General features: G+C 41.8%; 1 protein-coding gene across 1 annotated transcript in view; it reads left to right on the top strand.

Moving 5' to 3' along the window:
- Positions 1–3,580: 3,580 nt before the first annotated feature.
- Positions 3,581–27,257, top strand: part of LOC142600265 (chloride channel protein C-like) — a 104,169-nt gene continuing 80,492 nt past the window's right edge. The window contains exons 1-8 of the mRNA XM_075742999.1: positions 3,581–3,801; positions 4,719–4,848; positions 9,198–9,278; positions 10,246–10,421; positions 12,551–12,643; positions 15,477–15,720; positions 19,318–19,512; positions 23,827–23,909. Coding sequence (XP_075599114.1) covers positions 3,581–3,801; positions 4,719–4,848; positions 9,198–9,278; positions 10,246–10,421; positions 12,551–12,643; positions 15,477–15,720; positions 19,318–19,512; positions 23,827–23,909 — 1,223 coding nt within the window. The remainder of the gene's footprint in view (positions 3,802–4,718; positions 4,849–9,197; positions 9,279–10,245; positions 10,422–12,550; positions 12,644–15,476; positions 15,721–19,317; positions 19,513–23,826; positions 23,910–27,257) is intronic.

Here is a 27,257-nt window from a genome sequence, read left to right as displayed (position 1 = left end):
GTTATTTGGGAGAGGAGTTAGATGGGGTAGCTCAAAACTTTGTGTTGGAATGGCCAGCTCGTGATAACCATGTGGTAGCTGCATTTCTTCTGTTCAGCACACCTCACCTGTAATCCAGATCGCCAAGTAGCAGTGGTCCCATCCTTTGCTGATCTTTCTAATTTCAAGAGAGCTACTTTCCAGGTCCTAACTGGAGGGAGCCAAGCTCAGCCTGCTTATGCATACCCAGGAGGAGGGAGTGGTGCTGGTGCCTGCCCTTGTGCGAGGAGTGCCGTGGTCTGCATGGAAGCTGCCTGGGAGGGCAACAAGGAGCTCTGTGGCTCCCAAACGAGGTCTTGGCAGCTTGAAGGCACGCTTTTTCCCCCGCAGTGATATTTCACAACTCTCCCCCAACTAAGTAAAATTCAATTTATAGCTTGGATCCTCAAAGCATTTACTCAAAGAAGTGTGTGGCACAGAATATAGATGACTCCTTTCCTTCCTTGTCCCCAAAGCAGCAGCTCCAAATTAGGCTGTGATCTCTCCGAGGTAAAAACTCTTTTAAGTAAGGTAGCAAGCCTTGCAGAAGCGGGCATCAAAGTCAGCAATGAGTTGAAAACCTGGGAACTGGTCACAGCGTGGATTCTCTGCTCTCCTCAGGGTTGAGGGGGAGTGGGTGGAATTTTATCTTTCAGTATTGAGAAGGTATTCTTTCATCATTGCCTGTGCTTGCCTTTGAGCCAGAGAGATCCTTGTGTCGTGTTTGGAGAGGAAAACTTACTGCAGAAAGCACGACAGGACTGATAATACACCCGCCAAATTACTTTGCGGAGGAAAAATGAAAACTCATGTTCAGCACTGTGAGGTGTGTGTGTGAGCGTATTTTACAATGTGTTGTGGTTTAACCCCAGCCGGCAGCTGAGCACCACGCAGCCGCTCGCTCACTCCTCCCCCAGCAGGATGGGGGAGAGAACTGGAAGAGTGAAAGTGAGAAAACTTGTGGATTGAGATAAAAACAGTTTAACAGGTAAAGCAAAAGCTGTGTGCGCAAACAAAGCAAACCAAGGAATTCATTCCCCGCTTCCCATGGGCAGGCAGGTGTTCAGCCATCTCCAGGACAGCAGGGCTCCATCACCCGTAACGGTGACTTGGGGAGACAAATGCCGTCATTCCAAATGCCGCCGACCCCACTGTGTTCTTCCTCTTCCCCAAGCCCCTTATAAGCTGAGCATGACGTCACATGGTATGGAATGTCCCTTTGGTCAGTTGGGGTCAGCTGTCCCGGCTGTGTCCCCTCCCAACTCCTTGTGCACCCCCAGCCTGCTCGCTGGTGGGGTGGGGTGAGGAGCAGCAAAGGCCTTGGCTCTGTGTGAGCACTGCCCAGCAGGAACGAAAACATCCCTGTGTTATCAACACTGTTGTCAGCACAAATCCAAAACACAGCCCTGCACTAGCTACTATGAAGAAAATCAACCCTATCTCAGCTGAAACCAGGACACAATGACAGCCAAAATGCATAGGTTTGGGGTCAAATTCTGACAGGGCAATTAGGGAGTACGTATTTCTAGCAGAGGAATTTCTAGTACAGAATGCTTTTACACCCCCAATCTTCATTTGCCTTCTTCATCTAAGTATTTTGAAAATAACTATTTTTCTGTTAAGGAGGGAAAAACATCTTCAGGTTTCATTGTAAAATAATGAATGAAAGTCCTGCATGTGCACGTATTTTGTAAGGCCTCATTTGTCCTCCATAGAGTCGTCTCAGCTCCTGCATCTCTTGGATGCAGCTGCACGCCCCTGCAGTCTCAAATATCTCTCTGCTTTCTGCCTTCTAGCTTTTGGACCCTGGCCACTTGTGCATCCTCTGCTCCTCAGAGGTTCATGAAATGTATTTCGGATAAGCGAGTGTACTGGTTAACGATAGAAAAAAAAAATGTGGGAAAAAAATAATTAGGGGTCAAAGTTTGAAAACTCATTCTTACTCCATTTTGGTTTTAAAAATTTGAATGCGTGACTGGGTGCCTGTGAGCATTTGCAGTACAGCTGAGCCACTGCTGCAGAGACTGAGTTGGATTCATGTCTGATGGAAGAGGAGCTGTCAGCTTCGGTCTTCTGGCAACTGGGGACAGGAAAGGCTCAGGTATGCTCTTACGGATGGTAATGGTATTCCTGTTTGAGGAAAAAACAGCCGTCCTGTTTACATAACAAATCATTGTGACATGGAATGAGGTATATCTGTGTTGCCTGTGAGCAGTGTGACTTAGCCTCGTCCCTTTCCTCTAGAAAGGTAGCTTTAGTTTCAAGGGTTTGTTGGTTTGGCTGTTTTGGTTTTTTGTTTTTTTTTTTTCCTTTCTGTATTGTTCAGTGGATTTTGTATTTCTGTTTATGCTGCAATCTCTATAATACCCAGATCTATTCACATATACCAGTATGATCTAACACAACTAGAAAATGACATCATACAAACTCCCATGTTCCAGAAATAAATAAATGGGCTAAATGGAGACCTTGCAGTAGCCAGACAGGGCACCCCTGAACAAAGCAGTGCTGGGGTCCCAGCCAGAAGCTCTGCTCAGGTCTCTGCTTTTCTCATCTGGGCTCTGCTTTCCTTTGCTCCATTTTAAACTTGGAATAGGACTAGTTAAACCCAACATTTGTACAAGCACAAACTAGCAGTCTAATCACAAAGCATTTTTTGTGCTTAAACCCAAAGCTAAGGTCTGAGCTACTGCATTTAAAAAAGCACTTACCACTTTTTGCATAAGAACAGGTCAAAATCAGAGTTGGCTATTCCTCCTCAATTATCCTTTGACTGGAGTGATTCACTGATCACATAATGTGTCTGTGTTTGTTGTCAGACAACTTCTCTATGGCTGTATTGGTGGCAAACACACAGCTTGTTACCAATTTTTCTTTACAGTAAATATTTGACATGTATCAAGTCCTTTTCTGCTTTGATTGAACTGCCAACTTGCAAACCACCCTGAGTAAAGTATTGAAGCTGTAGTGAGTTTGGTAGTCTAGCAAATGTTTTTTTATCTACCTAAAAAGAAATTTGACATGTAAATTCAAAGGAAATTGTGTTAGAGAATAAGATTTTTTTAGGGTGCCTATGTAATATTGAGAATTCAGGGTTTAACTGAATGTCACTGCAACCTAGATTTTGTTTTATTTAATTAAAGTGTGTCTTTCTATTAGTGGATCAAGATCTTTGGACAGCCCAAAGCACAGCAAGTGATCATCTCTTTAAAACAGACAAAGCCCCTACGGCTTAAACATCCCTATCGTGTGAACAGTCGACAAGGAGCCGGTGCGATAAACTTCCTACAGTGGTCAGTTTGTTCTTGGTTTCTTCACCAGAGAGCTCCGGCTCAGACAAGTTTTTGTTGCTTTTGTTGCTGGGTCTACGCATAGCCATAGCAAACCAAGCCCAAGCACAAAGCAGTCTCTGCACCACAGCTACTCCATCCTTGTGTGGTTTTCCATCTCTTTCTCTTGCAGTCTCAAGGAGACTGATCTTGGGCTCACATCACTCTTGTTGGCATCCCAAAGATTCTTGGAGGCCACTGTAATGTCATCACTTTTTTCCCATAGGACACATATGGAAAATGGTGAAGAGGAGATGTTAATGGCAGAAGATCATGGGCCTGATGTGATTCATTCTCAGAATTTTAGGAGACAATGTAGCATCAGCAGAAGCAGTTTAGCATATTATCACTGCAAGGAGGAGGAGAGAGAACATCTGATAACCCATGAGAGTTTGGATTATTTGCCTTCACACAGCAACGTTTATAAGAAGTGGCTACAAGAGAAAACATACAGGTAAACTTACCTTAAATACTGTTAAGTTGCCTCTAAGCTATGGGTAATTTGGACAATCCAGGGAGATGTCTGATAGCAGAAGGAATTAAGAAAACGTTATTGATCGTTTCTGAACATAGGAAAATACTTTAAGAGAATGTAGAAGAGGGCCAAGTGGCAAGCAACTTTCATTAAAAGCATTTTTTGAAAGTGCTTATACCTTTGCTCTTGACAAATTACTGGACATGCAAAAAAAATGTTATTAACTACTCAATGTATACAACTTAAAATGAAGAGACTTTGCAGAGGTTTGGGTGAATGTTCTCTTACTGAGACTTTTATTGAAATTCACTGTCTCTTAGTGTAATCTGCAGGAAATGTGGCATTTGAATCTCAGTAGGGGTGCTCTAGTCCTAGATGGTACTAAAAATAAATCAGAAATTATTAGTGTACAATTATTATTAGAAGTATAAGTTTATGAAAGACAGAAACTAGAGGTAAAGGTTTACACACTTATATGACAGGTGCTCAGTGCATTAGTTGCAGTAGAAAAAAACAGGAATTACTTTGAAATGAGTTCGGAGTGCTCTACTGAATGCTTAATTACTGAACCACATAACTGAATTTTGAGATGGCATCAAACAATCAGCATCTGAACACAGATTGCAGTGCTACTTAGACATTAAAAAATAACCAAAACCAAACCAAAAAAATCCAACCATGTTCCTTACCCAAATGGAAGTGGCTTTCACCTTAAGGTAGAGTTTTGTTGAATGTACACTTTTTAAAGAGATATTGGCAAAAACAGCCTCTTGCTCATGCAGTCATGGTTAATAATGAAAATGCTCTAAAAATGGAACCTGTGTGTTTGTGAGACGAAGCATGGAAAATAGTCCTGTGCTTTAGGCAGAGAAGTAACTGTGTTTTCCTGTTTCTAGAAAAGAGTGGGATCGATGGCTGCTGATGGGGCTAATCGGCACGGCAGTTGGGATGCTGGGGTTTTTGACTCATCAGATAATTGACTGTCTCATCAAATTGAAATGGGACCTAGTGGAAAATTACCTGCAGGTGAGCAAGAGAAAGTCAGAGTGACCTCTTCTGTGTTTGTTTATTAGAAAATCCACATTGTAAAGTTTTAACTGACTAGAGGTGCTGCCTGTCTAGGTGGGTGTGGACATCAGATATCCTGCGGTGCTTTGCCTAGGCATGCTTTGGTGTCCTTTGCGACAACATAGCCTATAATACAGTATAATATCTGATAGAGTTCTTGTCATGAGATTGATGAAGGCAGTCTTTAAAATATTGTGGCCTTCCTCGTCCTCCTTGTACATAAGGTGCACATGCCACTTTAGGTATTGTTGACGTCCAAGGGAAGGGATTAGGTTTCTCTTAAGGTACTTAGTGAATGTGGACCTGGTATCAGATTTGTTATTTCTTTCTATGTCTGGGGCAGCTATCTTTTGCTAATGCCGTAATAGATTATTGTGGAATGATTAATTTGCCCTTGATGGGTATCATCATCTCTGTGATAATGGGGATTGTAGTGGTAAAAATCACTGAATGGCCTAAACCAATGTAAATGTTACAGCATCTCTGACCCTGACTGCTTGTTTTTCTCTCCTGTAGAGAGAAGCAGGTGGTAAAATTTTCACCTGGTTTGTGATATCTATGGTAGGTAGTTTGAATACTGAAGAGCTTCTTGTGAGAAAGGGGCTTTGAGTTTTTGTTCCAGCTGAATCCTGACCAGGGAGGGTCAGGCATCCTGTCAGCCGGTGTTGCGAGGAGCCTGTATAACCATCAAGCAAGCATGGCGTGCAGCCAGCAGACACAGCAATTTGTGCAGTAAGGGTCCAGGATCTGGGCTGACAGTGCTTTTGTGCTCAGCAACGTTGGCAAGGAGCTGCTGGACATGGTTCCCAGCACCCGGAGGAGAAATTACCCCTAAGCTGAGGCCACAACCCAGAGCGAGCTCCTGAGGGACAGGGCAGCTCTGCAGATTTGGGGCTGCAGGCAGTGTCTGGGGCCTCTCGCTGAGGAGAGCAGGGCAGATGAGCTCCTTGTCTGCACAGATATGGTGGGATAGCTGACACTGCTGGAGCGCTGCAGTGGCTGGATACAGGCTCTTTAGGAAGGACACACCGGGATGGCGAAGAGGGGGAGTTGCCCCTTTTGTGAGAAAGCAGAGGGAATGGATGGAGCTCTGCTTTGGGACAGATGAGAGTCAGTTGAGAGCTTGTGGATCAAGGTTAGAGGGCACACCAACATGTGTGATGTGGTTGTAGGTGTCTGCTATAGACCGCCAGCTCATGAAGAATTAGACAAAACTGTCTTCAGGCAATTCAAAAAAGTCTCATGTTCACTGGCTTAGGTCCTCATGGGAGTCTTTAGCCAACCACCCCAGTATCTGCTGGAAGGACAACACAGCAGGACATGAGCAATTCATGAAGTTTCTGGAGTGCGTAGACAACAACTTCCTGATAGACGATCAAGAAGCCAAAAAGAGGACATGCTCTGCTCGACCTCAGACTTACAGACAAGGAAAGACTGGTCAGGGATGTGAAGGTTTGGGGCAGCCTTGGCTGCAGTGACCATGAGATGGTGGCATGCAGGATCCTGAGATGAGGTGGGGGGAAAACAAAAAGCAGGATCACATTCCTGGACTTCAGGAGAGCATTTTGGTCTGTTCAGAGACCTGCTGGGAAGAATCCCAAGGGAGACCATCCTGGAGAGAATAGGGATCCAAGATAGCTGTTTTTCAGGGATTAGCTCCTCCATAGTGAAGAACAGTCCATTTCAATGAGCAGGACATCAAGTGAAAGGTGGCAGGAAGCTCATGACAAAACACAAACATAAAAAGGAAGCATACAAGAGGTGGAATCAAGGACAGGTGACCCAGGAGGAATACAGAGACACTGTGTGAGTGTGCAGGCATGGGGGTTAGGAAAGCCAAAGTGCACCTGGAATTGAATCTGGTAAGGGATGTTGAAGGTCACCAAGAAAGGAAGGAGGTGTCTGTCTTCAGGTACATCATCAGCAAAAAGAACACTAGCACAAATGTGGACTTGTTGTTGAACTAGGCAGGGGACTTGGTGACAAAGGACTTGGAAAAGGCCAAGGTACTTGATGCCGCCTTTGCTTTGGTCTTTACTGATAAGACCTGCCTTTAGGAATCCCAGGTCCCTGAGACCAGAGGCAAAGTATTGGATGAGAATAATGTTAGAGAACATTTAAATAAAACAGGCATACACGAGACCATGAGCCCTTGTGGGATTCACCTGCCAGTGCTGAGGGAGCTGGCTGATGTCATTGTAAGGCCACTCTCAATTATCTTTGAAAGGTCATGGCAATTGAGGAGAGGTTCCTGGGGACTGGAGGAAGCCAGTGTCACTCCTATCTTCAAGAAGGACAAGAAGGAGGATCCAGGGAATGACAGGCCAGTCAACCTAATCTTGACCCCTGGCAAGGTATACAGCAAATAATCCTGGAAACTGTTTCTAACTGTATGAAGGACAAGAAGGTGATTTGGCATAGCCAGCATGGTTTTACAGTGGATAACAACCTTCTACAATGAGATGGCTGGAGCAGTGGATGTTGTTTATCTTGACTTTAGCAAGGCTTTTATCCCTGTTTCCCATAACACCCTCCTAGGCAAACTGGTGGGGTATGGGTTAGATAAGGGGACGGTGAGGTGGATTTAAAACCGGCAGAACGGCTGGGCTCAAAGCATTATGATCAGTGGCCCAAAGTCCAGCTGGAGGTTGGTCACCACAGGTGTACCCCAGGGGTCAATACTGGGGCCAAAGACTGTTTGATATCTTCACTAATGACCCGGATGATGGGACGGAGTGCACCCTCAGCAAACTTGCAGACAAAACCAAAACTGGAAGGAAGCGGTGCTTGATACAACCAGATGATTGTGCTGCTCTTTGGCCAACAGCCTCCTGGGCTTCATTAGAAGGGGTGTTGCCAGCAGGTTGATGGAGGTGATCCTTCCCCTCTGTTCAGCATCGGTGAGACCACATCTGGACGAGTACTGTGTCTGGTTCTGGGCTCCCCAGTTCAAGGGAGATATGGATGTGTCCTACACTCTTCTGCGGAATCAAGATAATGGAATAATGCTGCCAACTGCTGAAGGACAGATCTCAATCACTTCACTGAGATGCTAGGGAAGACTTATTCTGTGGAACAGGTGGAGGCTGAATACATCAGTGCGAATGTCCAAGAAATGAACATGTTTAGGTTTTCCATGAGGAAAGCACATACCATGCTCTTGGAATATTATTTCCCTGGGGTTTCTTATGTGCAAACTATGTATATGTTTATCAAATACAGAAACAGTGGACAAATACACATGCATACATATATATATGCATTTATGTATATAGATGCGCATGTGTATATATACACACTAACGTATAAATAAAGAATATATAGAAAGAAACCACAGTTTGACTTCAGGGCACCACAACAACCATTCCACACGCTGTTGGTCTTGTTGTTTTATAAAATCTGTCATATTGTATTAAACTAATACAGGGGACAGGAGGTAAGCTCTCACAGGCTCTGACATCAGTACAAACATGTAATTCCTGCCCTGGAAGACCGACCTATCTAAATACCTCCTTCATCTGCAGATGAGCAAAACTAATTTTTGTGCACTTTGCTTTGCTGTTTGGCTATGCTGCACGATGCACTTACAAAAACCTTGATGGGACATGCTGCCGGGAAGGCTGCGGTGGCCAACTGTAACGCTGTGACCTCAGAAATGCAAGGGATGTGTTTGACCTGTGCGCACAATGAATCACAGCTGAGCGCTGCAGAAAGCGGCAAAGTATGTGGGAGCTGAGGAGTTCTGGAGACAGCATGGCTGTGGTCAGCCCAAGCACAAACAAACAAACTGAAAACCCAGGGAGAATGAAATGTGTTTTTTAAATGTGAGAAGGACTAGTATGAGAGATGTCCTTTTGGTTAGAATAAAGCAGGAAGGAGCTTGCTCACATATATTCTATCTATCTACTAATAATAGCTGCAAATTCATAAAGGTAAGTAGTGATGTAAGACTTTGAAGCCTCCATTCAGGCAAAATGTCTCCTGAAGGCACCATTTAGTGTTTTCTCATGCATGTTCTTAAGGTCCTTCAACTGTGCTTCTGACCTAAAAAGGGCCTTGATGAGTAGCAAGGTATCCTTTATAGAGATAGGCAAGAAGTCCTGGAAAAACCCCATGACTTCACTCTGAAAGTCATCATTCACCTTAACGTTACTCATTCCTGTCCTTCTAAAGAGCCTGCACTGCTTGGTTTGTTTTTTCCCTATGGTACACCTTCTGTCCACAGAAATCTGTGGGGCAAAAGATCATTAAAACGCAGGACTTGCTATATGGGTGCTGATGTACTAATCTATTTGTCACCCGGACAGGATGGTGACATCCACATGACCTGGCTGTGTGCACTTGGGTCTGGGCTGGCCATGGTGGTTCTCTCTTCAGGCTCAGTGCTGGTAAGTGTTACATCTCCTGCGAAACAAGCCTGTAACACCGTGATAAACCAAATCTCTTGCTCTTCAAATACTGGTTAATTCAGTATTTTATCTAAAAAACCCCCTCTATTATACAACCCAATTGGAGCGGTCTTTCTTGGCCTTCAGCCTAAAGCTGGATTCCACCGCTCGTAACTCTTATAAAAGTGTCTGGGGTGAAATCAGTGGTGGTGGCGACGCAATTTACACTTAGCATGTAGTGTTTATAAAATAAATACAAGTGGCAGCTGGTGTAACTTGTGAATACTGGGTGTTTGGAAGGGGCCTAAGCCAAAGACCATCAGTTCGTATAAAAGTCACTGTTGGTTTTAGAGTGATCTTTTAGCTGTGCTATGTGGGTATCGCTTGCAGCCCAGATCAGTGCTTTTACGAGGCAGCAAGGCTAAACATTAAGCCTTTCTGTCATTTACTGTCCTGCTGTGTTCAATTTAATTATAGGCAGGCAATTAACAGCATAGGTGAGAGAAAAAGTGAATGTTTTACTGAACATCCCCCGAAATCCAGCAACGGTAGGAAAAGGGAGTTTGCTGTTATATGGGTAATAACTGACCAGTTTTAAGCTATCTGAAGTGAACTGCCTGGACAAATCATGCAGGTTCACACGTACACCCTGCCCCACAGCCAGCCTGTGCAAAGACAAGAGGCTGGCCGGCTTCGGGCACTGGGAGGGATGGCAGGGGGCTGGGGCAGGTCTCTCGTCAGTCGTTTTCTTCTCCCAGTACACTTACAGCAACACTGTTGGGAGCTTGAATTTTTGTGCGTAGCCAGAAGTTATATGCGTATCTATGTCATCTGTTAAGTCTGGAAAAGTTTGTTCATGAACAGAGCAAGGTGAGGGCTGGACTTAAAACCGGTGTCCATAGATGTCTCTAACACATCAACATAATGATTGTTGACTCTGTTTTGGATTTTTTTATTTCTTTTGCAGTTCTTCTGCCCAGCCGGTTCACCGCTCGGCTTGCCAGAAATCATTGGGTATTTGAATGGCACTTCTATCCAACATCTTTTTAACATCAAGACCTTTTTAGGGACATTTGTCTCATGCGTGCTGGCTGTAGCCTCCGGGCTTTTCTGTGGGCCAGAAGGTCCCATGATCCATTTGGGGTAAGGAATAGCAGAGAAAAGTTAAAGCTGTGAGGCTAAGGGTATGGGTTTGCAATGTCTGTCTTGGTGGTGGCGCTGGCTTAAAAAATATCCTGCACTGGGAGCTCTTTTCACCTTTACTGTCCCCTCCTTCGCATTAGCACAACTGTTCATGCCATGCGGTGAAGAAAGACATTTTTTCACCGTGTGTTTTAAATACTGGCTTGGTTCCCTAGTACGATTCCCCGTGAGGCTCAGCAAGCAGTTATCTAGACAACTGCAGTCACTTTTGTTTCTGAAAGCAGCCTGTCCTGCAGCTATGACCTGCCAGCTGCTTTGCATCTCATAAAACTGCTTTTACCTGTGCAAAGTCAGTATAAAAATAAAGCCAGTCTCAAGTGGCTGTGCAGAAAAGGGGCGACATTTTTAGAGCCACCCACACAAGCACTGTAGGTGACTGTACAAGGTGAGTGGTGCCTGACGGCCAGGCCCTTGGGGTCCGTGTTTCCAGCTTACAAACACGGCAGCGTTTGTTGGTGCCAGCTAAGGGCGACCACAGAAACCAGGCGCCGCTTTGCAAGCTCTGCAGGTGGCAGATTGCAAGTCAGGTTGGAGCCGCTTGTTGTTCATGCGGTAGTGTAATATTCTCTTTCTAGGCAGGGAAAAGTAGACTTTATAGTCTTTTTAAAGGATAATGTTTTTATCACCCCTTGCTATATAGAAAGAAGGAGAATCCCCATCACCCCATCGCAGTGCAGGGCCTTTTGAGAAGGGGAGAGGAGGGTTGCCCAGTTCTGCGCTGTACGTCAGAGCGGTTCTTAAAATTTACTGTCTTGCAATACAGCCAAACTTAGTAAGGACTGCAGGCCAGATTTGGGACTTTTCCCTTCCGTAAGTGACATCATTTCCTTCATTCATCATTTAGAGGAGAATTCTGCTGCACTTCATTACCATTATTAAACTGTATCTTGAGTAGAAATGGTAAAATTGGTCTCTGTTAATATAATATAGATTGTCTATTGGCCGATTTGCTGGTCTATTTCTGATCCTTTTTGGTTTTGGAAAGTATTACTCCTTGAGGTTTGTTCTCTACCTCTTTACCGCCCTGACCAAACCTCTCCTCCTCCCCACCACCCTTTCACATTTTCTGTTACTTCGTGGGTTTTTATTTATTTATTTATTTGCATGGAGGTGCAGCACACTAAGGGATGACGCAGATGTTCAAAAATAGGAGCACATGTTTAGTCAGAGGCAGCCACAAACCTTCCAGACAATGATTACCAAGGTTTAGCTCTCCCTTTAGGTTTCTTTTGTTTTCTTTGCTTTCAGACATTTGTCTCCAGGAGCTCAGAGACTGCAGCTGTGATTTTTTTTTTTTGTCCTTTGTGCTGGGTTGGTAACAGTGATGCGTGAGCCAAAGAATTGACTCATAATTCCATGAAGAAAGTCAGCGCAGTATTAACATGATGCCTTTTCAAAACATAGGAATTAAGAGCTAGTTTAATTTAATTTGTCTGGAACCTTCCACCATTTTTATTAAACATAAACACACATAAGTTGCTAAAAGCCTCTGAGAGATTCGTTAAGGCCCCTAATTTAAGTCTTGTAAAAAAGTCTTCCAAAATTGTACAATGAATAGATTTTTCATTTCACTAAGGGTTTGGATATTTTTCCCCCCCCATTTCAATGTAGTTTGAAGTGCTGCCTGGGAACACACTGTAATAATTTAAATCATTACACATCTTCTGTTAGAAGTAGAGCTGTTCTGGCTGCCGTGGTCATTAACCTGGGAACAGATGATTGAAATGATGGGCTATAGCCTGATGTGTCACCACACTTGGGCAGACATTAACAAGCAGTTCTTCAAAAGGCATTTCATGGTCTGTCATCGCAACACTCCTTGCAAAAGACACATTTAAGTCTCTGAGTCAAGAATCTGAAAGTCTTTAATAGCCTCCTGCTTTATGTCAACAGGACTTTGCATATTTAAAAGACACGTTCAACATTTTCCATGTTTAAATCTGTTGAAACCAATTTAGCTTTGCTGCTGCACGCTGGCTAAGGCTCTGTCCTCCCCTGCCTTTAAACCGTGGCTGATTTATGAATAATTTACCAAAAGAGTGCTCTCAATTATACAACGTCACTTTTAGTGCTCTCCTGGGTTGTGGCCTGAGCCAGCTGCAGTCGGACACCCTTGGCGTCCACCTCCCGATCTTCACCAGGTTTCGGAACTCAGCTGATAAGTAAGTGATGGGCAGAGCTGTGGGGCTCGGGGAGGGGGGGCTGCCCCACCACCCACCCTCAGCACCCCAGAGGTGTGCGGCAAGTCACCGGCGAGCCCATTGCATCTGGAAAGGAAGTTGAGATGGCGCTCCAGCAATCTTTCAGCCCTCCTGCTGTTTGTCACTTTGGAATAGGGAAAAAGCCACCCACTCTAATTAAAAGAAAGTAATTTAATTAAATGACTTTAAAGTTCTTTAATTAAAAGAAAGTTCACAAGTTGTTTCATTGAACGCTTGTGAAATAATACATTAATACTGAAGACCTTTTCCCATTGCCTTCTGGGTTGTATAAGGAGGGAGAAAAAAATGCAGGATTTTTAGACATAGGCTTTATCCACAAATTAATGATGCTGGCCCAGGAAAAAAAGAGGTGATGGGGATTGCACAATGTGCACAGAGGGGCCTTGCTTTATTTGTCTAGTTTTGAAAAAGTAAATTGTTCGTGACACTTTTTAAATCTGGTTCTTCTCTGCTCATGCGTGTCTGTGAGATAACTCCGGTAAGCTCTCTCTTGTGAACAGTTCTACTGAAATTAATGAGATTAGTTTCCAGAAAAAGAAATTACAAACCAGTTTATGTTGTCTGGATGGTATTTATTGTCATGTTGGCATACAAAACCCTATACAATACTGCTTTTTTTCTAAAGCAAGGAAAAAAAGAAAGACCCCCATGTGTTAATTTCCTAAAGAAATAGAAAGAATTCAAATGAACAGCCACTGTGAACTATCTGTAGCTTAAAAGAAAATCGAAAAGCACTGAAGGGAAGATATGGGATCTCCTTTGCCTTTCACCTTTTAAGACCAGTCATTTAAATAAATCTGAGATGTGCTAGTTGTTAAACAAAATGTTAGTAATGAAGAAACCGGCAATTGCCATGAGAGAAGCAGCAAGAACTTTTGTTTTTCTCTGCAGAACCAAGTTATAGTATAATTAGAAAGAATTAGAAAGTTATAGTATAATTAGAAAGAAGTCAGGAACCATCCCAGGAGAGACAGGTTGTGTGGAAGCCCTCTTTACAGAGAGGGTTGCTGTTGAGCAGCAGAGACAAACTTCAGTTTAACTGAGACCTCACTTTTTTACAAAGACCAGGACGAATGACTCCCACTCCCCAGTATTTTTGGAGTTATTAAATAGGCTCAAGAGATGTACCATCTCCAAGCACAGGCACAGGCAGAGCAGTAACTCAGCAAGCGTTAGGATGTTGAAGAATCTTAAGATGTCCCTCCATCAGGCAGCTGTAACGGATTGTGTAGGAGGGGTCCAATTTCATTGTTGTTACTACTGGTGGGACACGTAACACGTACAACTGACTGGAGCAAGAAGTTGGAGATGTCCAAGCAAAGCTCACCTAGCTTTTACTGTGGTGTGCAGTACCTTTTGAGTTCCCTTCTGCTGGAAACAATGTCACTGTGAAGATACAACGTGTAAGTAAAAATCCGTGCACAAGAGTGTCTAACTCGGCATTCGTGAGTTGGGAAATATCCGCCATAAAGTTCCCTATGTAGCTTTACTGGTGGGCTTTGTCAAGGGCCTTGACACATGAACTCTAATCTTTTCCCTTATTTTCTGTCCATTATCCTCATTGCCGCCCATCTTTGTACTGATAAAATTTGTGGACACCACACAGAAGTCAAAAGGGCCCTCTAATAGTTGGAGATGACACTGATCTTTTGGGGGTTTTTCCTGAGAACGTGGCATTTCTTAATATTAAAAATACTCAAGTGTTTTGTATACTTGTTGACTTCAGCTAGTACGGAATGCTCAACATTTCTACAAATTATCCCTGGGGTTGCAGGTAGCACAGCCAGAAGATGCAAATTTTATAAACTGGTGAGCACTAGTAATTAGTGCGTTATAGGTACAGCATCACCCCGGTATCCCCTGCAAAGGCTGGACTTGAATCCAATTTTCCAAGGCAGAACTCAAACCATAATTTTACTTCCTCTTTCTATATCCTTCCCTCTGTTTTGCACACTGTGGCCTTCCTTAAAAATGTATCATTTGTTTGATGCAGGATGCTGTTTTCAGATAATGAAATTGATGCTTTGGAAAGAAAGTTACATTGTGTGTGGGAAAATTAATAATAATAAATGTATAAAGGAAGACTGTCCTTTAATGCCTTTCTTTACAATACTATAATTGTTTTTATTTTATTTTTCTTTTGTTTTTCTTTTTGCTTTTTCTTTTTCTTTACTGGAACTGGCTCACAGCGCAGATCTCTGCCATTTGAGCTCCTAGTGCAGCTTACAGCAACAGAAGTTTGTTTCTCTTCAGGGTGTTTGTGAGCTCCACGCCTTTATGGCGAGGAATACAAGGCACATACGTTCCCCGTGGATTTCTCAGACATTTACAGACAGTGGTGTGTTGAGCCTACAGGCTCTGGGTCTCTACTCTCATTCTCTAGTGAATCCCAAACTTTCTTACCTTTTTTCCCTGCAGTATTTCACCCCGTGACTGCACCGCTTCCAGGGTGTGAAGTGGTGGGTCTGCCTGGCGTTAGGTTGGTCGGCACTAGTTCAGCAGCTCACTGGCATGGCACGGTCGTCCCTGTGTGATGTTATAGCATTGAGAGGTTTTTTGTCAAGGCCAGAGGTCAAGGTGGACAGATCTGAACTCAAATCCTGGAGATTAAAGGTGCTATAACAACCCCAAAATAAACCATGAGGTCTCTAAGTTCATCCCCATAATCCCAGCTTTGACAGGAAACAATGTTTCTGGAGATTTTTTGGTTTTGTTTCTGTTTTTTTTTCCCCCCTCCCTGTTACCTGAATTTTGACTCCACTACCTGTTGCAGGCGCAGTTTCATCACGGCTGGTGCAGGAGCTGGGATTGCTTCGGTATTTCGTGCCCCCATCGGTGGGCTCTTGTTCACACTAGAGGAAGTGTCTTCGTTCTGGGACATCAGACTGGCCTGGCAAACCTTCTTCTGCTGCCTGATGGCTACCTTCACTACGGACTTACTGTCCTCCTCTTTCTATGGGTTTGTTTACAGAGGTCATTTTGGATTTTTTGAAGCAGAGAAAAGAATTATATTTTGGGTACGTGCTGTGTGGGTGTGGGAGGGAATAGATGCTGGGTTTTAGGCTTGTCTCTTTCAGCATTGTTGCCGGGGGGATAGGGGTGAAGGGGGACTGAGGAAGGGAAAGGATGCTATATGTACCATTATCAGATCAGTGGTTACGGAAGCCTTCACACTTTATGTCTGGTAATCACTTAGATCCAACACCGAGATGTTGTGTGTTACCTACTTAAGTAGAGAAGTTATAGTGCAAGATGTGCCATGGCAGTCAGAGCCTACTAAATGTTATACCCGAACCTGACACTTGCCTGCATAGATTAGAGTTCTTAAAGAAACACTGAAGAAGTTTAAATTTTAGTCATAGTTGTTTCATTCCTAATGAAAGAGAACAAATAGACAAGGCGTCTACTGTTTACTTATTAGCTAATCATATAAGTTACTGAGCTAACTGAGATAACTGCATTGATGCTGTAGAGGAGAGGGACACTTTGAAGTAAAGGAAAAAGAAGAGAAGGTCTTCAATAGGGTGTCCTCTCCTTCTGTGGTTGGCTTGAGCTCTCTGTTGTTGCTGCAGCCACTGCTGTACTGTGCCTCTGTTTCTTGGCGCTTACAGATTAAACATTTGTAAACATATAATCACTGTTTGTTCCTAGTTACACAACAGAGGTGACCTTGAGCCTTGGCTACCTTTATTTTATTCCTTCCAGCACGACAGAACTTCAATCTTTGAATTTCACCTTATGCCTACCTAAAAGTAGTTGCTTTTATTATCATGTCTTTCACTCATTTTTATTGCAAGATGATTCAATAGCGATGTGCAAATATAATGATCTTAATTTCTTCTTGCCTAAATATCGTCCTTTGGTTTTGACTTGAAGATTAAGTAGAGAGCTAGAAATCAACCCCTGGTCTTCTGAATCCCAGCCCGCTTTTTGCTACTAAGTAAATTTTTCCTAAGGTAATTCCCTGATCACTTTCATTGATCTCTGAATTTATTCTGGCTTGTATCTCTCTAGCAATGCAGAAACCAGAGATGATGATATTTTCCGTATGTAGGCATACCTTGGTTGGGAAAACGGGCAACATTGTTTTGTGTGCATCCTACCTGATACAATGATTTTGCATGTGTTATGCAAAAGTATTTGAGGTATATTTGCCTCACCACAAGTTTAGCTGGGGCAAGCGGAGAAGACATTGGTTGTCAACCCAAATCTTTTTTGTGGACCAACTCATCGTGCAGTCCCCAAAATAGTTGCAGTAACACAACCAAGCAGACAAAAATAGTTGCAGTGACACAACCAACAAGATAAAAATTTGTGGCAGAAAGGTGGGACTACATGGACAGGGAAGAGGTCAGGAAGCCAGCTTTATTGCTGAAGCCAAAGTATTGTGTAATGGACAGCTGCATGCACAGGGAAGAGTGGATTCATTTCAACTGCTATTTTGCAATAACCATTGCTCTTTTAAAACTCCTTTCAGGATGTTTTCTGAAAAAAAACCAGTGGATTCTGTGTCCTTCTATCTTCTCTTAATGTCATTAGCGGGAAAAGCTAGCTAAAATTATTATCAGTGTGACTTTTGGCAGCATTCAATAGGTTTTGGCCCTCAATGTGGTATAGATAACCAGAAACATTTTCATTTCACTGAACACTGGGCTCAGGGGAAATTTTGCTTCTTTCATGTTTTGTGGCATTAACCAACACAGTTTACAGTGGATAAACTATGAGTTGAAAGCTTGTGGGTTATGTTTCTCAAGAAAACTATTTGTTTTCTTTAGTTTCACTGTACCCAGCATAAGGTTACAAGGGAAATTTATTGTATTCCAGAACATGAGGTTTTCAGGAAGCTTCACTTTATTTTCACATAGACCATTGGATTATTTGTAAAGGTGAAACTTGCTCTGTAGATCACAGATTTTTCTTGATGACTGGCCAAAGCCTGTGGCTGATACTATGACAAAACCAAACAAAACCCTGTGCCATCTTTCATTCCCAGCGCGTGGAGCAGTCACTTGACTTTGTCTTTATTGCCACACACATGCAGTGTAATGTACATATATTGCTTTAAAACAATCATTGCAGTTTTCCCTTAGGAAAAACGGAGGCAGGGAGAGAAAGCAATAAAATCACGTATGCCCATTTTTAGTTTTAATGCAGGATTGGAATTAAGTAGAATATAATGCAAGATATTTCGATCCTGCAGTAAATAAAACAGAATTTTCTACTTCAGATTAAGCTACTTGTCTCTGAATTTCAGCATCTTAAACATTAGATCTCTTTAAATCCTTTGGAAAAGGATGGATTTTGTTGCAGCTATTGCTGAAGTAGCATTATTAAAGTTTTGCTTAGTACCTAGAGTACCTATGTGATGGTTGCAGTCCTGATTATAAGGCATGTTACACCTTAAGTGTCTCCCTGTTCACTGCAAGTGTACCTCCAGGTGTTGGGCTGCTTGTCCTGGGAATGGCTGCTGGGATTCTTCCTCTTCCAGACCCAGTTTCTCAGTCTGCAGCACCCTGTGGACCAACTCTTCAAGCCTGGCTGGATTTTGACCCTGGCACTGCTCCTCTTGGGAAAAACCACCAGTGTTTAGTACAGCCACCTGGTGGGTTTGTTAAAGTCTAGGCTAGCTCTAGCAAGAACAAGAATAAGATTAAGGGTCAAGAAGAAGAGGAGGAGGGAGAAAAAAGAGTTTGAACAGTAAGAGCACCTGTGCACTTGCTCAAGCAATTTAAGGAAGGCTGACATTTTCTCCTCTCTGCTACCCCAAGATTATACCAGTTTAGGGTTTTGGGTTTTTTTTGCAGGCAAGCCTTGATATGTGCCCTTACAGCTTCTTGCCAGCTAGCTTTTTGAGCATTTTGTGATCTCTTACTCTGTCCAGATCCTACTTTGTCCAGACAAAAAGCTGTGTAACTCTGAGCCTGGGCTAGGGAAATAATATCCTCACAGCTTTTAATACATTGCCACTGATCTGTTGACCCCTTTTTGTTGGCTGGAAGATAAAATTAAAATATGATATTGCTCTCATGATCGCTGCCTGTTGAGGAATCAAGCCGAAACTTCAATTACTATTCTAGCTGCCAGATTATATTCTGCATTTGTGGTTTTTTGTTCTGCAAGTTGTTCCAGATCAGCATCAATTTTCAGTTTTACTTAAATAAATTTACGTGTAAATGATCTCAATGCACTTGGATGTAGGTTGACAATAAATGAACTTTCCCAGATTATGATGTAGACATAGACACAGTGAACCAAGCTGTAGTTTAGCAGCCTTTTGAAGTGTTCATTAAGGCCAATATGTCATGTTATTTGGATGTAACCTGAAGTGCTGAGTGCTTGCAGTAACTGCAGTGCGTCATAGAGGTTTCTGTTATGTGTGCCAACACCAGTGTCTACCTGCTGGTTCCACTCCTGTGAGGTGTGTGCAAGGAGAGTGCACAATCTCTCATGAGATCAGCTTTAGATTAATTAGCTGAGCTCCCTAAACCACAAGGAAAGATTTATTTCCTGTATGGAAATTATTTTGTGGTATCAGGTTTTGTAAGAGAGGGTGCAATATTTCATGCCATTGGCAGGATGCTCAGAACATTTATTTTCTCCTTTCTTCAACTCAGGTTAAGAACTTGCTGGACATGAATGTCTTGGCCTTCGTTCCAACCATCCTACTTGGAATGCTTGGAGGTCTTCTGGGAGCTCTCTTTGTTTCCCTAAATATAAAGATTAATAAATTACGTATGCAGTTCTTTAATTCAATTCCAAAATCATCCCTTAGAAAAACAAGCAAGCTGTTGGAAACTGTGCTCATCCTTGTAAGTAAATAATACGGTTCTCTTGATTATATAATGTTTACAGTGGCTAATGAGGGCAGGTCATAAATTGGTTGGATGGAAAAGTTAATCTGACCTGCTAGCACTTGATCTAATGTACAACAGAGTACAACAAACATGGATTTCCAAAGTACATACAGGAATTTAATGTTGGTGGGTAGACAAGAGACATGTTTTGTTTTGTTTTGTTTTGTTTTGTTTTGTTTTTTTTTAATGTTTGAAGTATTTTACCTGTAGAGTTGCTCTCCCGCTGCTGCTCTACTCCGATGATACTGCATCAACATAGTGACATGTACCAGTTACATTGGGGTGCTTTGGCATTTGTTTGCAATCTATGGACGACTGTCACAAGTAGGTTTCGGCCATTTTTCTCCCTTTTTCCTAGCTAGTGATTGACCCTCTCATTACCCCACACAGCTTGCCCCCATGCTCTGCAGCAGAACCAGGTGGGCATCATCCTTCACACCTCTGCAACTGGACAGTTTTTCAGCCGTTGCACTGGAAAGAACAATAAGGAGACTACTACCATAACCATATGTATTTTTGCCTCAGACAACAAAGGAGATCTCTGCCTGTTGTAAGAAGAATAGATACATGAAGAATAAATATTATAGAGCGTTTAAAAGTTATGGATAGGTACAGAAAACTTTGTGGACCTGTGTATCTGGAGTCATTTATCCCTAGCTGTTACTACTGATGGAGGTCAGCCTGGAGCCTCAGATGTCCTAATAAGACATGATGGGCCATTTTACATCTAGGCTTTGGAGTTTCCATTTGGCATTGTATGGCTTTGGGGAGAGTCATGCCATTGGAACAAAAAGGGTATAGACAAAGGTTTCCATGTTTTGAACATTTTCATAATTTTCAATTTTATGCTTTGGTTATAACTTAAGAATGTTGTTAAATGTGGGGGAAGGAAACCTTCAGAACTTTACTTTTAGTAAATTGTGCAAATTTGGGTTTCTCTGCAAGTTTCTCTAGTGAATATCTGCTTGTCATAATTTTCCCTTTTTTCCTCCATTTTTGAGGAAGTCTTTTTGAGGCTTTTTCAGACCTTTTTAAGTGTTGAAATTACCTTTCTTTAGGTAAATAAGTGTACACTGAAGCCCTTTTCTTCTGCCTTCTCTTAGGCAGGCTTACCAGTATGTTTTACATACGCTATATAAGTTTATATATATATACCATTGTACACTTTTTCTTCCCTCCCTCCTGGAGAGAAGGTTGCTCAACTGTAGACCAATGTGTCGGCCATATAGAAGCTCTCCTCCCATCAGTCCAGACATGCCTTCAGCAGCCTCTACTCCAAGCCAACAAAAGGATATAAGCTTCAGGGAAAAGCAATCACCTTGTCTTGCATCAGCCACCTGGATGATACTGGGAGGAAAACAATTAGTATTTTAGATACGAAAAGGGAAACTTTTGGAGCTAAAAATGTGAATAACCATAGGCTGAGGCACATGGTCAAGTCTCTGCATAGTCTCCACAGATTAGGACAGAGATGTGCACGTTTCCCATAGATTGCACTATTTTTCCTCTCCATAGGATCAGAAAGAGTGCATTTCATTTAGTCCTTGAAAGCTGTGCATGCTATAGCTCCTCCTCCTCTGCCTGGTCCTGCTCCTTGCTCGGAGCAGCGTCCTGCCTGTTGGGCTCTCCGTTGGCACATCAGAGGTGAAATCTGACCTCCGACAGGAGGAAGAGGAGGAGAAGGAGGAGGGATTCCCCATGAACGGACTGTGCTGGAGCACAGTTGGATGACAACTGGATTTTAGCTCCTCTTAGCGGCAGGATGTCGGCTTTTCAGTTTCCAGCCGTGTTTGTTCAGCACTTCGCTGAGGTGAGACACCTTGAAGAAGTTCGCTTGAATCTTTTTGCTGCCACCTTTGAAGGAATGGGTGAAGTAGATAGGGAAAACGGGTTTTCTTTGCTTCAGGCAGGATCTTTCCGCTGCCAGCTTTTTTTTGTTGTGCTACAAATTTGCTCCCAGGTCTTGCAAGGGATTCAGGAGTTTGTGCTGTTGAGCACTGCAATAAGACATCCTAACAAAAATCCAGTTTTCAAGCCAGCAGAATGAGGACTAGAGTCCCATGTGTGACTCCTGTTAGTGCTGGGTAAACTGCACGGTTTCCAAAGGACCTCTGTTTGTGAAAGGTCAGGTTTATAACAATTATTATTTTAACAATTTGGAGCCAGAGCTCTGTGTTTGACAGCCGCTTCCCCTACTATTGGGAAAGGTTTGGCTTTCTCATAGTACATTACAAAAACCTTGCATAAACTACTTTAAACCTATAAAACCCTCACAGTTCCTTATTACTTTTTGGAAAAAAAAAAAAACCAAAGCAAGCCAAGCCACAACATAAGACAGCAAGACCCAGTATACTAGAAGATACTATAGGATTAAACTTAAGATCAGCTAGCAAAGATTTAGTGTCAGACATAAAGAAAATGCCTCCTAAGAGTTATTTTACGTTGTTTAGGAGTGGTACCTTACTGACTCCAAAAGTTCATGGAGTGGTTAGCACTTTTCTACATCATACCTGAAACTGGGAGAACAGCATGTGTTTTGTAGGGCTGTAGTGCTTACAACAGCTTTTCTGTTTATATATTTTTGTCTTCATCCTTTTTTTTTTTTTTTTAAAAATACTAGTTTTATACATTAACTTTGTAGCATGAACTCTTATTCAGACTGTTTTTTCTTTTTGTTAGCTCTAGGACCTAGGAGATCCTGCTCAGGTCACAGTCCTTATTTTATTATAACTTGGCAAAAAAGTTGGCAGGAAAGAAACTGTTTGATCTGAGAGTGAGCCATACATTTTAAAAAAATGTTTGTTGTTTTTTTTTTTTTTTAATAAACTCACATAATCAGGCAACTGAAAGAAACTATGTCACAGCGACTTTAACCAAAAATAATCTTGTATAAACCAGTCTGCATTTAAACTTGGAAGGAACCCATCATGGTATCTTCCACACCCACAACATAACCCGGAGTACCATTCCTTTGACTGGAATTGAATATCTAATCTGCAGCCCATAGATTAGGTAAAGCCGTCTTCCTAAGTGCCCTTCTGCCCCTTGGCCTGCATTTGCTTCTCCTCAATTCATCACCTTTCTCTCTGTGAGGAAATCACAATGTAGATAATGTTTTGCCAAGAATCTGGCAGAGCTATCTTTCTTTTTCTAATTTTTTTAATCAAGTTGACTAATGCTTCTGTTCCAAAAGCTCACTGTTTCCATGGGCAGGGTGGACAATTTAAGGATATATGCATATATGCTTATATATTACACTGTCAAAACTTGAAAAGGTTACTTAAGAGGATTTTTTTTTTTTTTCTACCTAGCTGTGAAGACAGGCTACTGCTTTAAATATGTAGCCACTGGCTCCAGGCTAGCTGTCCTTCTAGCTCCCTTTGGACTTTGGGACTTTTTGGCAAAAACTTGACCGGGGTTTGAACTGTCCTAAAGTCAAGTTTTCAGAAACAAAACCTGAGCTAAGCTTTGTGAAGACCGAACTACTCCTAGTTTCTTCTATCTCTTGTAGGTGTGCGCTGCCCATAAGCTTATAATCTTTGAGATACAGGGAAACAAAGGCTTGAGATACGATTGTCTGACATAGCGTCACAAGTGCACGCAGCTGAATGTCAGCTTGAGGGTTTCCATAAATGTGCTACCTGAGCATTTTATAACAATCCACAAAGTGCATGAAAACTTGTGCTTGGAAAATATATTATTATTATGGTTGTGTGTCTCAGTAATTTCTCTCCAGATGTCTACTGAAACCTTTTCTAAATATTTTTTTTTTGGGGGGGGGATGTATCTTCATTTATTTATGAATGTAAATTGATCTCAACTATGATAAAAACAAGTAACATTAGTTTTGAATTAAATATAACTATGTTATACTGAAGTATTTTACTTTGAAAAATACACATAACTGAGCTACAGTCATCTCATGTAAAAACTTCCTTTGCTTTTGGTGAATACAAAGCAGCCAGTGAAAACCCCTTCTGCTGTGGTCTATTTTAATAATTTTTTGTTTCATTCATGTTTACCTCAACATGGGTATATGAAAAACTGGTAGAAGGATCTGAAAAAGTCTCTTCATCCATTTGGATTGCAATGTCTGTATCTCTACTGTATAATATGTAACCTGCTTTGGGCATTATGGCAGTCTAGCATTTCTAGGATGTCTAGGTTCTTGTGGTAACTGCTGGCAGTAGTGATTTTAGACACTTTTCTTTCTGTTTTTGTCTGTTTCTACATCTCACAATAGTCTTTTACTTATTTTAATGCCTACAGGTATGTACGACGACTGTTACAGTATATTTACCATATTTCTTTCCTTGCACTCCAGTCATGAGCATGAGAAACAACTCAGAAATGTAAGTGGCGAGAGTCACCAGGGGTATATCTATACAATAAATACAATTATTAACCATTTCACCTAGAAAGTTGTTACAAGGATTTAGGATGGAAAAATTCAAAGGTGCGTCAGAGCTGGATGTTTAAAATTAATTCATGTAGAGACAAGAATCACGCTTAATCTTTTAATCACTGAAATTTAATGACACTTAAACTTCTCCAGTGAAAAACATTTGCCATCATGTCAAATTAAAGAAATAAAAAGGAGAAAGAAAGAAAGAAACAAAAGGAAGTTAAAAAGTGAAAAGAGCCTGAAACAATTTAGAATCCTAATTTTGCTTTAAAAGGTGTATAGGCCTTACAGATGATAGGTATATAAGCCTATAGGAGACAGGCTGTGCTTTAACTGGAAAGCTGGAACTGGAAACTGATGAAATACCTTTGCTGTTCACAGCTTCAGTCTGAGGGACATGATGTGATCAGACCTCTATATAAGAACACCAATAGGTAACCCGTCAGAGGCGCGTTCCACTACACCACAAACTGTAATCCGGGGACCTAAAATGACAAATATTGTGTTAATAATCTGCCAGGGAATATGTGGCTAAATGGCTAGGGATTTCATGGGTGATACAGTTGAAAAGGTCGTTGAATCTGATATAGGTTTAGCAGTCCAAGTATCTTTCTTGAGAAATACCTATGAGGAATCCAGAGGAAGTAGAAAAAGAATTGCTAAGATTGAGGTTAAATGACAGCTTGATTTCACAGTCATTGCAAATGGTCACTACCATCTTGTAGTTTTACAAATTCATAAATCTGTAAAATTTATGAATTCCTCCTTCCAAGTGGGCAGTGTCATATATATTTCATAATACAAACTGTAAATACTGAATAACTTGCAATTGGTGACTGGACTCTGAACAGCTTATTTAAGCATATAGAAAACAGACATACTTTCCCTTTCTTGCCACCAATTCTAGACTGTCATTTGACTTGCAATACCTGGTTCAGTATTGTTTGCTATACTACGTATTTACCTATTCTTTCTAAAAGCAAACTTTGTCACTTAGTACCAGGACTTGGTGGCTACAGCTATTTGGATTGTTAAAGGAAAAGTCTTTTTCCTCACCCCGACATCCTTTTTTATTTTAAGGACTAGATGCTTGCAAAATGTTATTTTTCAAAACAAAACTATTTTTGCTCTAAAGGAAAAACATCTGAAACCACGATAATTTCATGGCTTTTTTTGTCTGTCTCTGAATCAAAAATAGTCAGGTTGATCCAACCCTAGCGGCTAAACAGTCTTAGTGCCAATTTTTCATTTGGTGTGGCTACAAGCTATAAAGAGTTCATCCTGTTGAAAATGGATAGATTTGAAGGGAATTAAGCACCAAATTGTCCTGGACTTTGCAAGGCTGTGCATATGCTGAAGGTAGTGATGATGCCTCTAGTAAGCTGGTAATAAGGTACAACCCTAAACATGGAAAAGAACCTTGTTCACTGTTCTCCCGTTCTTAGAAATTTTAAAAGGGAATTATGATTGCAGTTTTGCGACTTCAGTTAGGATCATTTACATTTGTCTCATCTCAGTGTAATCTGAGATTCTTAGTCAGTGCTCTAGAGGCAGGTAAATATCATTAACCTTTGGAGATCCAACAGGTTAGTAATAGGCATCCTTGCCACTTTAAGATATCCAATAAGAACTATATAACAAAAACATTGCAAGATGCTTAATTTTGTCTTTTGTACTGATCCTACTCAGTGAAGCATATGTTGGTTTCTTTTAAACCATGACAGTACGAGAGCTGCAGCTCCAGGTGGGGCTGTATGTGGCTATGCCAGTATGACGGTGCCTCCTTCTAGCATAGTTTATCCTCGTAAATTTATACCGGAACAGTGCTTTCAGTAGTGTTCTGTAGGACTTCCAGCAGGCCTTGGTATTCCTAGGAGAAGGAAGAATAGGAGGTCGTGGGTAGGCAGGAGAAGGAGGTAAAGCAGCAATGGTCTTCTTCCATTAGCAGGTCTCCGTACAGCACATGTACCCCTGCAGCACGCAGCGTGGCAGTGCAGTCCTCCATTCGGCACCAGGGAGAAATCTGTCTCTACTAAATATACTGATTTCAAGTGGAAAGAGTTAATGGTACAAAACCCTGTATGTAAACAAGTTCTACATCTTCATTCTCTGCGATTTGTTCTTCTTGCTTGACCATGTATTTTAGTTGTAAAAAAACTTTCTTCTGTTGTTTCTCTCTCTGTTATTATGGCATTGCTGCAAGCTTCAAATTGCTTCTCAGATGTGCTGGGTTTTGTGTGTGCACTCCTTTACTGATAGTAAAGACATTTGTATAGAACTTGAGGCTTTGCTATAAGTGGGTGACACAATCACATGATTTCTAAAGCAGGATGGAGTAAGTAAGTTTTTGGTTTTATTGACCATTATGAATTTGGAACATATTCTTGTTTGAGTGGTTGGATTAACGTAAAAAGCAAATACAAGATTGGGAAGTATCTTGTGTTCCTTTGGTTGCCAATGTGGGGTCTGGAAAAAATTTTCTTGTACGAGATGTTGGCTGCATTTTAAGTTTTCCTTGTAGTTCTGAGCAGGGATCAGGTGGGTCAAATACCACAGATCTCCTGCTCTGTGTTCCAGAAACGTTCATGTTGTTACTGTTTCGGTTGTGGTGATGTCCAAAACATGCTGGATGCTTTCCAAACTGGAAGGAGGAAGTCGTACCTGCTTGGAGAGTGCAATTACGACAGACAACAAAGATTGAGAAAGTGCCCAGGAACGGTAGTGCTGTACAGAAAGGCTGGTTGTGGTCAGCGTGATAACCGTCAGTCTAAGTTGCAAGCTCTTGAAATAACTGGTACTAGTATTTACAGAAGGAGAGCTTTAGGAACGTGTTGGACAAACATCTTTTAGGTGTGGTTTGGGTATAGCTTGTGCTGCTGTGGAAGAGGAAACTTGTAAGTCCTTCCAACTCTCTGTGGCGCTCTCCTGTGCAAAACTTTCTGACTGCAAATGCATCTGTCAGCCTGGGATGCAGTGCTTACCCACTAAAGTGTTCGTCAGAAATGATATATTTTTGGTCTGCTAATCCTGTTTTATAGAGTTACAATGATATGTGTGGACAAGGAGATCAAGGCCAGGCTGGGCATTTTAATCAGATTTTTTCTCCTGTTTTTTTGGTTTTAAGCTGTGTAATGTGATTCCTGGTTTTCGAAATTTTGGGCTTCAGTAGCAGGAGATTTATGCAGAGGAATATGAGCATGAATAAACCAGATTTATTAGTTTAGTAGAATAATTAATAAACTGATCTAGTAAACTAGATTTATTAGTTAATAAAAAAACTTAATTGGGAGATATA

The sequence above is a fragment of the Balearica regulorum genome, chromosome 2, assembly GCF_011004875.1.
Source record: "Balearica regulorum gibbericeps isolate bBalReg1 chromosome 2, bBalReg1.pri, whole genome shotgun sequence".
NCBI lineage: Eukaryota > Metazoa > Chordata > Aves > Gruiformes > Gruidae > Balearica > Balearica regulorum.
This window is presented reverse-complemented; position numbering and strand designations above follow the sequence as displayed.